Source organism: Simochromis diagramma, unplaced genomic scaffold (genome assembly GCF_900408965.1).
Source record: "Simochromis diagramma unplaced genomic scaffold, fSimDia1.1 OVJJ01000545.1, whole genome shotgun sequence".
NCBI classification, from domain to species: domain Eukaryota; kingdom Metazoa; phylum Chordata; class Actinopteri; order Cichliformes; family Cichlidae; genus Simochromis; species Simochromis diagramma.
The window spans coordinates 2,361,782-2,374,750 of NW_024387371.1; the positions used below are offsets into that span (position 1 = coordinate 2,361,782).

General features: G+C 40.9%; 1 protein-coding gene across 12 annotated transcripts in view; it reads left to right on the forward strand.

Moving 5' to 3' along the window:
- The window catches only part of LOC120718957 (membrane-associated guanylate kinase, WW and PDZ domain-containing protein 1-like), an 87,199-nt gene that overhangs the window by 55,650 nt on the left and 18,580 nt on the right, over positions 1 to 12,969 (forward strand). For 10 of the 12 annotated variants that reach the window (XM_040007747.1, XM_040007739.1, XM_040007734.1 and 7 more), the window contains 5 exons: positions 2,335 to 2,392; positions 2,549 to 2,661; positions 3,946 to 4,068; positions 5,197 to 5,382; positions 5,599 to 6,210. In XM_040007747.1, coding sequence (XP_039863681.1) covers positions 2,335 to 2,392; positions 2,549 to 2,661; positions 3,946 to 4,068; positions 5,197 to 5,382; positions 5,599 to 6,210 — 1,092 coding nt within the window. The remainder of the gene's footprint in view (positions 1 to 2,334; positions 2,393 to 2,548; positions 2,662 to 3,945; positions 4,069 to 5,196; positions 5,383 to 5,598; positions 6,211 to 12,969) is intronic. The other 2 variants (XM_040007738.1, XM_040007744.1) reach the window with 1 other exon arrangement.

Sequence of the window (12,969 nt, forward strand, 5' to 3'; positions counted from 1 at the left end):
AAGAGGAAATTTAATTCGGCATCGGTTTCAAATCCAAGGCCCTGAATTCTGTAAGGAAGATATATTAATTTAGTTTAGAGCAACGGTAGCTGTAAGGGTTTAAATGAGTTGTTTTTAAAAAAACAATCAAGCATGCACGATGCTCTAGTGCAGGGGTGTCCAACTCCAGTCCTCGAGAGCTACTGTCCTGCAGCTTTTAGATGCATCCCTGCTCCAGCACAGCTAAATCAAATGGTTGGATTACCTCTTCAGCATGCCATCAAGTTTGGCAACGGCCTGATAACAAGCTATTCATTTGATACAGGTGTGTCGGAACAAGGATGCATCTAAAAGTGCAGGACAGTAGCTCTCTAGGACTGGAGTTGGACACCCCTGCTCTAATACATTCTACTGGATTTTGTGGAAAAAAATATGTTTGTTTTTTTCCTCGAATATCTCACAACATTATCAAGCAGAGCTATTAGTAAGAATACATCAGAATGGATGTTCAATCTTTAATCTGCCCGCTCCAAACTACAAAGCCTGTGTAATGTCTGATTTCACCCACGTGAGAATAGTGCAGTGAAGATGGCGTCAGTTCAAGGATAGCAAATAAATCCGTCCAGTGTACCATCATAACTTGCATCTTAGTACATGTCGATTTTTGGCTGTTGGTTTTATATATCTTGCTCTTCTATCTAGATATATCTCTCTAGGCTTTCGGCTTGTAATGAAACCACAGTATTTATCCATCACATGCATTACAGTGAAATATACTGTATGCTATTGTTGGACCTGCATTTTTTTCCAAGATTCTTGTTTGTTTTAGGAGATCTGACTCATGTAATCTGCATCGGATGCAATAAAACGTGATATTTTACTGCATGAACAAGAAGAGTTATTAGCCCTAAGTGCACTAGTACCATTTGTAATCCGTTATACTGAGGTTTCACTGGGGACACAGGTACATATATGCACTCAGAGTTTTCTCGCAAGCAGGCAAATTGCTCAGCTGCTGATTCTCATCCCATTTGCAAGTAACACAAACAGCCATGCAATGGAACGCAAGCTCAGTCTTAAACAAGACTCTGAATGTCTGGCTTCGAGCCTTTATTATTCCAGGCTGCTCAGATGCAGACGGTCTGTGATTATTGATTGTGAAATCTAGACTCTTATAAAAGTGTTTACTGGACTTCAGAGAAGCCCACAGGAACACAAGGAGGTAATGTCTTTGTCTGAAATCAAATACAGCGAGATAGGAGATCTGAGATGCCAACATCTTAATGGGAACATGTCAGTTTAATAGGCGCGTGGTCATGAAATGTGGTTAGGTCTGTGTACAATGTGTAGGGGTGTGTTCACAGAGGTAGTGATGTAATGTATGGTAATACTTAGCAAAATAACTGCATCATGCTTTTCAGTTATTTATTAAATGGTCAGACTGCATTTGTAGCCACATGTCTTTGCGGTCTTGTTTGAAGCTGTTTGGTGTTATTTTCTCAGTTATTGTGTTTTGGCCATAATGAGGATGTTAAAATTGGTTACAGGCAGCTGGAGAGAGATCCAGCTTATTATTTAATAATACTTTATTACTGGTACCCATGGATTGAAATCCTTACGATGTAAAGGGAAAAGAGAAGAGTTTGTGCTCCAAGCACAGTTTTACTAAAAGTAATAACCAGGGGTGCACATAAGTGGTCCGCAGCTGCACATTCGCTGTCAAAATAAAAGACGCGCACCAGATAAGAAGTTGCAACGCGCGTTTGCGGATTTTCACAGCATATTCTGCACCACATCTCTGTGCGTTCATCATTTGTTTGAAGCCAGCTCACCTTCTGCAACCACTTTTCCAAGAATACGTGCTTCTTTTGCTGTTCGGACTCCTTCTGACATTTCTTTGGAGGTGGAGGAACACCAAAGTAACTGCTTAAAGGAGCTTGCTTCTTCGACATCTTTAAGAGTTCGAAACAAATGTCTGTCCTCCTCCAGAAAATCTTATGTACGCAAACGCGCGTTGCAACTTCTTATCTGGTGCGCGTCTTTTATTTTGACAGCGAATGTGCACCTGCGACCACTTATGTGCACCCCTGGTAATAAAGCTGAAGTTTTAACATGGACGCTGAAAAGTGTTTTTCAGTGCTCAGCAGGACAAAACCAAAACTACAATTTCATCCCCTTTTGGCATGTATGTTAAAATCCATCGTTGGGATAAAGGCAGCGTGTCCTTTCTAGTGAAATAGTTTTACTCCTATAACTGTGGGACTGAAAGACTGTGTTACCCAAACCAAACTATCCCACTGAGCTCTGCTAAAATGTAATTTTTGTCTTCAATGCTGTGTACCTTCTCTATTTCAGAGCTGCCTCCAGGATGGGAGAGGATAGATGACCCAGTGTATGGGGTGTACTATGTAGAGTAAGTGAATCTCCTTATTGGCAGCTTGCAAAGACAAACGGGGTTTCTCCAGATGAAACACCCTTTTACAAATCTCTTCTCTGCTTAAGTGAATCTGAGACTAATCAGTCTCCAAGTTATTATCTTGTTCTCTCTCCCTCTCGCCCTCTGTCTCAGTCATATAAACAGGAAGACTCAATATGAGAACCCGGTGGGGGAGGCGCGGCGTCGAAAAATCCTTGAGCAGCAGCAACAGCCGCAGCCTCCAGAAGGTGAGCGGTATATTCGAGGTTCGTTTCCTGCCCTGGCACGGCACCATTTCTTTCTTTCTTCATGTCTGTCAGTGTCATGTCCTTATAGTTTGTCCACTGCTATCCAGGGCTTTGGCCAGACTTCTTGTCTCTGAATTAATTCGACTTTAACGGGGGGGGGGGGCAATATAAATATATATTATTGTTACTGAAATCCAAAGGATTAAAAATGGATTCTCATAAGGACGTTTCACAAAAGTAGAACTGGCCCAAGCCAGGGGTTGTCTTTGATGTTTAGGTTTTAATTTATGTGATTTATAGTCATAAGTGCCATTTTGTATTTGATCATTTATCCTGCATTACCATGAAAAGGCAAGAATGATGTTTGCTTTAGAGATTCAAAAACTTTGAGTTGGCAGTCGAGGGTGAAAAGACTGAAAGAGGTGAGGCAAAGATACATGCATGAGGATAAGGGCTCACGATGATGCACTAACCGTAATAAAATGCATTGGAACGCAGTATATTAGCAGCAAATTAACTGGCCTGCTTGCTATACTAATGCAACAGTATTCTGCCTTTATAGCCATATGCTCTATTCTTATTTCTTAGCCGTGCCAATCCACGAGCAAATTCAATTGGTTCCAGTATCTCTTCTTTTTTTTCATCTCAGAAGTAAACTTTGTCTATTATTTATTCATTCAAACTCAGATGTGATCAACTCAGTTTAAGTCACTGCTGTTCAAGGTACGCAAAAAATTCAATACAGTGGCAGACAGTCTAATGGCAACGCAACACAGACACAACTGCCGTGATTTAAAGTCGGCGTCACTGAAAGCTGCCTGTACGTCCATAAGAACATCGGAGAACAGAAGTGACTCACTCATAAGTAACTCAGCATATTTTTAAAAGTGCCACTGACTGCATGAAAACATTACTCTTCACACGCTCCACAACCCACAAAATGTGATAACTGCATTTCACAGTTTGCATGATGTAAGTCAAAGAATAACAGAGTAACAACATCCATTTCTATTAATTGTTTTCATTTGTTTTAACAGTACTAACACTCAGACTGTGTAAAGTGTTTGTAATATGACAACGGATATAATTTTGCTGCATAACATTTGCTGAGATCAACAGTATGATATACACGACAAAAAAACACTAGTAGAAGTACAGATAAGTATGAATAGTACTTCCTTTCAGCTCCGTGTTTGTGTGTATTTTGCTGTTAAGTGTTTCTGTGTGCATGTGTGGCATGTAAATACACCTCTGTGTCGCGCGTGTGTGGATTAACGTTTGGATACAAATGTGTCTGTGCAGAGTGGATAGAGGAGCACTCCTCTGCAGCAGCTCCACTGGCAAACTACGCACCAAACCATCTGGAGACCTACAGGGACCCACAGGTCCCACCAGCTCTACCTCCTGTCCCTACAGGAGTCAAACGTAAATCATTATGTTTATAGACTTTATATATTATTACTATTTGTTTTTTCAAAAGAGTTGTTTCAGCTTGCTTTTTCTTTGTCTGTTTGTGGGTGGCGTTACTCAGGAGGTAATTTTTGGAGTCCATTTGGATCTGGATGTGAATCCAGGAATTTTTGGAAGGATTCTATACAGTTTACAATAGAGCAAAATTGGACTTTGTTTTTCTGAAGATTGTGTGCAAACTGAAAAAATATGATCATAAACCAATCCAGAAAGCCTTCTGGAACTGATTTCGTGTCTTTGTTGAGGGAATTTTTAGCTTTGGCTGAGAAATAGCCTTTTACTACTTTTTTTTTTTCATTATGCGTTCTTAAGAGTCCCAAAACTACATCCTGTACAAAATACTGTGCAGTCCACCTAATAGCCTTAAATGGTACATTTCATAGAACAGTCAGTTTCCGAGAAAACAGCTCCTTTGTCGGGGATTAAGAAATCTTGCCAATTTCCCAACTTCTGTTATTATACAAAGCATTGAAGAAAAATGTGTACCTCGACCATCAATGCATTATTGTGAGATGGGAAGTAGTACTGCAAAAAGGCATACTGTATATTGCAAACAAATACAAACCAAAGAAAATAATAAGAAAGTAGGATTCAAAGGATGCCAGATGAACAGTGTCCAGTTTTAAAACCCATCAAGCTGGTTTGGGATGAACTGAACAGAGCTGTGAAAGCAAAGCAACCTAATAAATGCAACACTTTTGGGAAAATCCTGCAGTAACATTAGGGGCATATTCATTCAGAATACATGTTTTAAAATGATTTTACACCGAGAAATGATGAAAGATGCATCGTGTAAATTTCAATACCAACTGGAGAAGTGGGTGTGGTTTGACCAGTAGTGTTGTTTGAGTGAAAACAGGAAAGTCATTTCAAAAACATTCATTTTTGTTTTCATTTCCACTAAAAATTACAACTGTGCCTTTTCTTTCATTTTTATAGTCATCACATATTTAACTGCAGTAAATTCATGTGACTTCTGAATCTGAAGGACAAAATTCCCAACATGCCACCTAAAAGTTATTTGTGTTCTGTAATGTATGTTATGCGGATTGATACAAGAGTTGTTTCTGCCCCACTCTGCAGGGGGGAAACCTTTCTTTACAAGAAACCCAGCAGAGCTGAAAGGAACCTTTATCAACACAAAGCTGAAGAAAAGCTGCCGCGGCTTCGGTTTTACTGTGGTTGGAGGAGACGAGCCAGATGAGTTTCTACAGATCAAAAGTCTAGTGCTGGATGGGCCTGCAGCTTTGGATGGCAAGATGGAGACAGGTGCAGTACATGACCACCATCCACAGAGGGCACTGTTTTCTTTTTAAAAACGTTGTGTTGTCGTTTCCTGAATCCATCTCTTTATTCTTTGAGTCTAACCGCCACCCAGTTGTGATTAATGCCAGATATCACTAACAGTGTAATGTGAATCTGGCCTGGTAGGGGTTTTAACTGTAAACGGCAACATTACCAATATTGTGATCTTTCTTTGTGTAGGTGATGTCATAGTCAGTGTGAATGACACCATTGTGCTGGGCTACACCCATGCTCAGGTTGTGAAGATCTTCCAATCCATCCCAATCGGCTCCATGGTCGATCTGTCTTTATGTCGTGGGTACCCGCTGCCCTTTGACCCTGATGACCCCAACACTAGCCTGGTGACCTCGGTCGCAATATTGGACAAAGAGCCTATCATCGTCAATGGACAGGAAACGTTTGACCCACCTTCCAACCAGGCCGGACCCATTAACGGCTTGCGTGAGCCACGGCCGCACAGCCCGTCAGCCGAGGTGGCGTCTAACGGCTCACACGGCTACACCAGTGATGTGGTCACCTTGGCCTCGTCCATAGCCACACAGCCCGAGCTCATCACTATCCACATGGAGAAGGGAGACAAAGGTTTTGGCTTCACTATTGCTGACAGCCTGACAGGGGGGGGTCAGCGGGTCAAACAAATAGTGGACTATCCGCGATGCCGTGGCCTAAAGGAGGGAGATATTCTGATGGAGGTCAACAAAAGAAATGTCCAAAATATGAGTCACAACCAGGTGGTGGACCTGCTGAGCAAATGTCCCAGAGGCAGCGAGGTCACTATGCTGGTGCAGAGAGGTATGTATTACATGTCTTATAAATGTATATCAACAGGGGCGGAGAAACAGATGCAGGTAGTCAAGTTTTGACATGAAAGGCTATGAGATCAAATACACAAAAGAATATAGTGCTGAACAGACAACAGCTTGAGCAGTTGGCACACTAAGAGTAATAAGGGGGGGGGGGAAGCAGCAGAGACAAGTGAGGAGGAGAGTGGGTGGCAGAATGAAAATTGGACGGACCAGAGCGGATGAAATGAGAAGAGGTAAAGAGACGATGGGATGAATTAGAATGACTGTGGACGAGCAGATGAGTGTGGGAAGGAGTGGGAGGACGGGTAAGAGCTGAGATGAATGAATGAGAGGGGGGAGGCGCACGTTAGGTCAGGGACTTGTATATCAGAGTCGGCCTTCACTTGTACTACCTGATGTTAGTTATTTGACATGTTGAGCGATTGGTGTGACTTCTCATCTTCTGTTTTGATGTGTTTTATTTCCAAATTACCCTGGAAATTACTTTGGTCCTGAAAGCATCCTGAAAAGTCATTGTTGAACAATTTCGATTCTGGCTTCAGCTATAATGGTTGTTTTTTTTGAGGGGGGTGTTGTGTTGACGTGATTGTGGCCGTTTCATTTCTCAATCTGCTCCCTAGCCAATCTTGTTCCGAGATGTTGCACTTTTGACCTGAAATGACCCTGGAGTTAAACGTTTCTCTCGCTGAAATGTCAACAAATCATTTTGCGTGACAGAGTTTAGAGTATTCACGTGGCTACTGAATGACATTCAAGGTCCCTCGTTTGTGTTGAGTCCTTATTGTTGTTAAATTGTCATTCATGTTGGCTGACCCAGATCTGTATTAGTGGCAGGTTGCACCCCACATCAATTATGTCCTCTAATGAGCTGACCTTGTGCACTGCAGCTGGAATAACACCACTGTATTGTGTTAAATGTCAGCATCATTATGGACCAGTGTGGGAGAGAGAATAATATGGATGCAGAGCAGTATTTCCCCCTGACAGAGCAGAGAGGGAGAGGTGCAAAAGTAAGGAGGAGGCCATAGGCAGTCACTGGTGACTGACAGCAACGTAGATCATCTCCATTATGTTTGATATCAACCTGCCATTACTGTTGGATCAGGTGAGTGACCAGGTGATGAAGGACAAAGTACACAACCACAGGCTGCTGCATAATACCTTTTATTAACAGCTGACATCCAGTTCAAGGTCACGGGGTACCTGGAACCTATCCCAGCTGTCATAGGGTGAAAGGTGGGGTACACCCTGAATAGGCTGCCAGTCTAGCGCAGGGCTGCTGTCTGAGAATAACATTGATAACTGTGAGATAAACCTCGTAAAAGCCTCTAAACAAAGACTGCCAGTTCAGAGCTTTGATGACAAAAGATGACCTCGAGCAAAATTCAGAGAGAAGGACAAAACTGTTACAATGTGACTTACATCTGCAAGCATGCAGTGTGCGCTGACCAATGCAACATCTTTGAAGTATGTTTAATGCAAATTTCACTAAAGACCATCTTATGATACTATCAGAGTAGCTGTTCAAGTGACTATTGAGCACACATTATATAAATCTGCCTTTGCATGTTTCTTTCAAGTAGTCTTCAGGAATAGTTCTCTAGGCTTCTTGAAGGACACTCAAAGCTCTTCTTAGGAAGTTAGTTGGCTGCCTTTTGTTCCGTTCTCTATCAAGATGATCCCACAATCTTTAAATAATGAGGTCTGGGTTCTGAGGAGGCCAATCCATGACTGATAGTGTTCCATTATCAGTTTTTTCTTCTACCCAGATATGCTTTTCCTGCATTAGCAGTGTGTTTGGGATCATTATCATGTTTGAAACTTAAGCCGTTGCCATTTAGATAGATAGCACTGATCTGATGATACTTTCCTGCATCCATAGTTCCATAGATTCTGACACCACTGTCTGAAATCCAGTCCCTAACCATGGTTCGATCTGCCTTATGTTTTACAGATGGCTATAAAGGCTACACATGGTCACACATGGCTTCTGACCTTCCATTACTGACAATGATTTGAACCAAAGTGGGAAAAAAACCTGCCATTAATACCTGTTGCCACTGATTTTTCAGTCCAGATATTTGTAGTTTGGCACTTCTCAGCCAGTTTCCCTTCCTAAAGAAGTCAAGCTTCTTGACAGCCCGAGACCATTTTTGATGAGTAAACAGTAGATGGATCAAGTGAGGCGCCATAAATCCAGCAAAGATGATGAGTCACATCTTTGCTGAATTTTTTTCCCTGTTTTTTTTTTTTTTTTTTTTTTTTTTTTAGAGACATACTTGATTGTGTTCATCTGCTGTAGATAGGTGTTTTGTTTTTTCAAACTGTATTTAATTTTTTTTAAAGACGTGTGCCAAGCTTTGCATTAATATCTCTTTGGGAATAGCTCAATTTCTTGTGCAAAAAATCAGACCTGTTAACTTCGGGATTGTTTGTTGATTTTAGATAAAAGATTGGTAACAAATGATGTGTTTTTGCAAAAAGGTTTATGGTAATAACGCGCCTAAAGACACAATTTAACATTGGTTCTTTGCTAAGTTGTTTGACACAAATACTGGTTTATCCCAGTATCCTCAATTAGGTGCCTTTTTATACTTTAATAGTTCATAGGTCAGTATTAAGTGGCTTACCCAAAGAAAAGGAAATTCCTCAGAAAATGGTCAGGTACAAGGATGGGAAATCCTGGAGAGCCATTGCTCAAGACCACTTTAAAAATGATTTTAAAATGCCATTATGGTAAATTATGAGTAGGTGTACGTGACAGATTAACCAATAAATATGAAAAATAGTTTATGGTTGTAACTGTTGTTCTGATCGACATTTGTGTTCTGTTTTCTAAGACTTATGCTGTGACCTTTCAAGGATCGCTAGTAGCTAGCACATAATTGTTCCCAAACAACAGTTATAGGAGGTAAAAAGAGTGAGATAAGAGGAAAAGCAGAGGATGAGAAATATGAGAACTGGGGATCATGTTTTGAGAAACTGGAGGTGGAGGATTAGAGGAGAGAGTGTGAGATTTGCTGAACAGCACTGAAAGTTCAGCAAGGGGAGCATATATGAGGGGATTGGTTTTTGAGATGGAGAGGAGGAGGAGGAGGAGGAACAAGGTGGACTTCAGCTAGAAGAGAAGTTTAATCGGTTCATCTGTGACTCATCAATCTGCGTCGTCTGACTCAGAGTCAGCAGAGTCCGGTCTTAGGAGAAGGCGCAAATCACAAGGTCAGAACATCACAGTGATTTATCACCAGGATTGTTTTCCATTCAAATATGACAGCTATTTTTCTGTTTCCCACGCCGGCTGCAATTTTTAGTCTGCTTTTCTTTTAATACAAAATATTCTGTGGCAAAACTAGAAATAGATCTTCATAGGTTGAGAAAATGTGCAAAACAAAACCGAACGTAGTTTAAGTTTTGTTTTTTGTTTTTTGTTTTCTAAGAGTCAGATTGAGTTGTCTCTATTATCGCATATGCACAACAAAGTGAGAAAACATCTTCTGGAGTCGTACACTCGTTTGTTCCTGTCGCTCTGAGGCAGCATTGCTCTGAACTGTGTCAGGGCAGTTTGGTGGTGGTTAATGTGAGATAATGTGCACAGTGAGTTCAGAAGCTCTGTGACAGAACACATTGGGTGTGCATTTGCAATAACTGTAATGCTCCCTGCAGTGACATAACAGTGAAATGAGCAGAGCCACATTGGCAATCGCTGCTGCTCCAAATGTGTAGTTATCGAACATCTTGAGCAGAGGATTTCAAAGTTCTGGTGACTGATTTTTAGAGAGCCTTCATATTCTGAATGGCTTCACAGAATAAAAATGCTTCATGTAAAACAAAAAAAACTTTAGGTGTAGGTGGATGGTGGTTTATTTTGGACATTGTAGGTTTTAGGGTTGTTGTTTTTTTTTTTTTTACATTAGGGATGTGGTTGTTGCAGTGTTTTAACGTCTGCTGTATTTCTGAGATGGGAAGGTTCACTTTGCTGTGAAGATTAAAACAGATGTGAAGTAAAAACCCTCCTTTAGTCACCACCTGTGCTGCTAGATAGTAACATGGCATGAACTATGGATGATTAAAATGTTCTTTCCTCACTACACTCTTGCTGCACTATTGGCCTTACGGGCTACACTTTGAGGAGTCTAGATCTAGAGGAAGGCAGAATGTGTGTGCAATTAAAATTAGACGTGCAAAAGTACCCTGTACAGGTGAAGGAAGTACATGTTAAACTCCTGCATAGCAGAAGATATTAAAAATCCAAAACATAGTTGTGGATAGTGTTCTCGAGCCAGGCGGGTATTTTCCTAAAATCGAGTCTAATTTCTACTAGTTTATCACTTTACCTGCCCTGATCTAAAACCACTGTACAAATAAATCCACTCTCATGTGACTAATGTGCAATGACAAAGTGTGGATTGCAAGATGTACCTTTTAGCATTTTAATAGATTTTAAAAAAATTTTTTCCTTAGAAAACTTTAAAGATAACATCTGGTGTTCTCAACTGCATGATTCTTCTATGTAAAGGAGGCCAGGCCAACTATGACTCCTCCATCTTGTCTTCCCATCGTTGTTGCCATGACAATCGTGCACAGAGCTCCTGTCCCCTGAGAGACAGAGAGAAAGACGAGAGAAAATGAAAACCCGGAAGAAAGGAGAAATAAAAATGGAGAGGAAATAAAGGCATTAGAAGGAAAATGCAATAAGAGATGAAGAGGAAGTGAAGGCAATATCATTTAGGGTAGATGAATGGAGAGAACCCCATTGGATAATGGGACAATTCTTATATGTAGTGAAGGGACAAATATTTACAGATTTGTCTCAGCTAAAGAGCATTACTCATGCTGTACACCCTCTGGCCATGTACATGTATATAGAAAACCTGGAGGAAGGACCATTCGCACTCTTCACTCTGTGTGGGCTCTGCATAGACCCACCAAGGCCACAGCATCAGTTGCACATTGAAATAGTGGGCCACTCACAGTGCTGCAGATTCAGTTTAAAAAAACCCTCAAGCTGTTTCACTGCTTGTCACTCCAAGATAAAAGAACGCTCCCCCCTGCATGCATACTTTCTACCTACATGACAATGGGGGGGCAAACCTTATCTCAGGTCAAACCTACTCCATCATACAGAGGATTTTCTTTTACATGCATACTTTCAGTCTACTGAACACAAATGTCAACTGGTTTGTTGTAATATTGCAGCTTTCTAATGTGAAAAGCCATTTTCACATTTTCTCGCATATACATAGACAATATAAAATTGAAAAATACAAAAGTACTATTGGACACTAAACAGTCTTTAACCTGTCGACTTCCCAGTACAACGTGCATGTGATGCCCAGATACGCCAGTGTGAGAATAGAGTAGGTAACTGTCTGGGAATCCAAAGCAAGTGAGTAAAAAAAAAAACTTGTGTGCAGCTTGAGAGTCGTTCAGTAATTATGCCATTAACGTCTTTATCTGTAATGCTGTGTGATGTCACAAGCATACTTCTCTACTGTAAAAGGAGAGGAATCTGCCTTCTAGACACTGATACTCAAAGCCACTTCTAGATTGTTTACATCCTTTCCCATATGAATGCTAATGGATGCTATTTTAGTCTTTCAGTCTAAAGGTCGTCTCAGTATTAATAAATGCTTACCTTTTAAGTTGGCCTTTTGTTCTTAATCATCATTTCAGAGTCTTTTAAAGAGAACTACGTTTATTTATGGAATATTGAGCATGGCTTTACCGGAATACAACAGGATTATGGAACAGGTGCCTAATGTAAATAGTGTGTGTGTGTGTGTGTGTGTGTGTGTGTGTGTTCTCTGCATAAATAACCGCTCACCTTCTTGAATGTGTGCCGTCATCACATATAGCGTGTATCGCTCTATGTATTTATTAATACTTCTCGTGAGCTGCGTGTGTGCACAAACATGCAATCTGCATACTTATTTCGCTGAGCCTCGGCTGCTCATAAATGTTACATTCGAACAGATCCAATCAACTTTGAATTCCATGTATACAACACATCAACATCACAATGCTAGATTAAGTTAAGCAGATTTAAAGACTGCATCACGCATGAAGATGCAAAGCTACCGTTCTAGCTGACACACACTTCGGTGGGTGAATTTAGAGCAGGGGTCAATATGAGTTTGTTCCTCTAATTTCTATTCCCCTTTAGTTGCGTGCTCAAATTTATCAACCGTACGGCCATAGTTGAGTTCAATTTCTATACCCTTAATGCTGATTATGGTGACGTTGTTGCCGGCTTGGAGATTTTCAGAGGTTGTTTAAAAGTTAAGGATCTTCACTAACCTTCCACACTGGCTCCACAGTGCTGTAAAAAGAAACCATTATTATTGACATCTGACCTTGTTGTGTATGTCCATCCTGGGCTAGACACACCCACACATTCACTCTGACGCTCTCTCTCGCTCAAGAAAAAAACCAAAAAACAAGCATCCCTCTGCACGTCAGCAGTTGTGAGATGTTCTACTTGCTCCAGTAGCTGCCCCCCTATAATATGAGAGAGAGGGAGAGAGAAAATAGGGATAAATTATGAATCACTTAGAGAGAGGGGCTTTGCAGCAACAGAGTTTTAACATTTAATGATTTTTTTGCCAATGCAGCAGAAAGAGCCTAAGAAGGATGCTTGCATGTTGTTGCGTGTTTTAATGTCACTGGAAGTTTCCATTAATAATCCCTGCATGTGCCGGTCCGTTAGCTGCTTTATATTTGTATTGGTCTTGACAGCATAGATGGA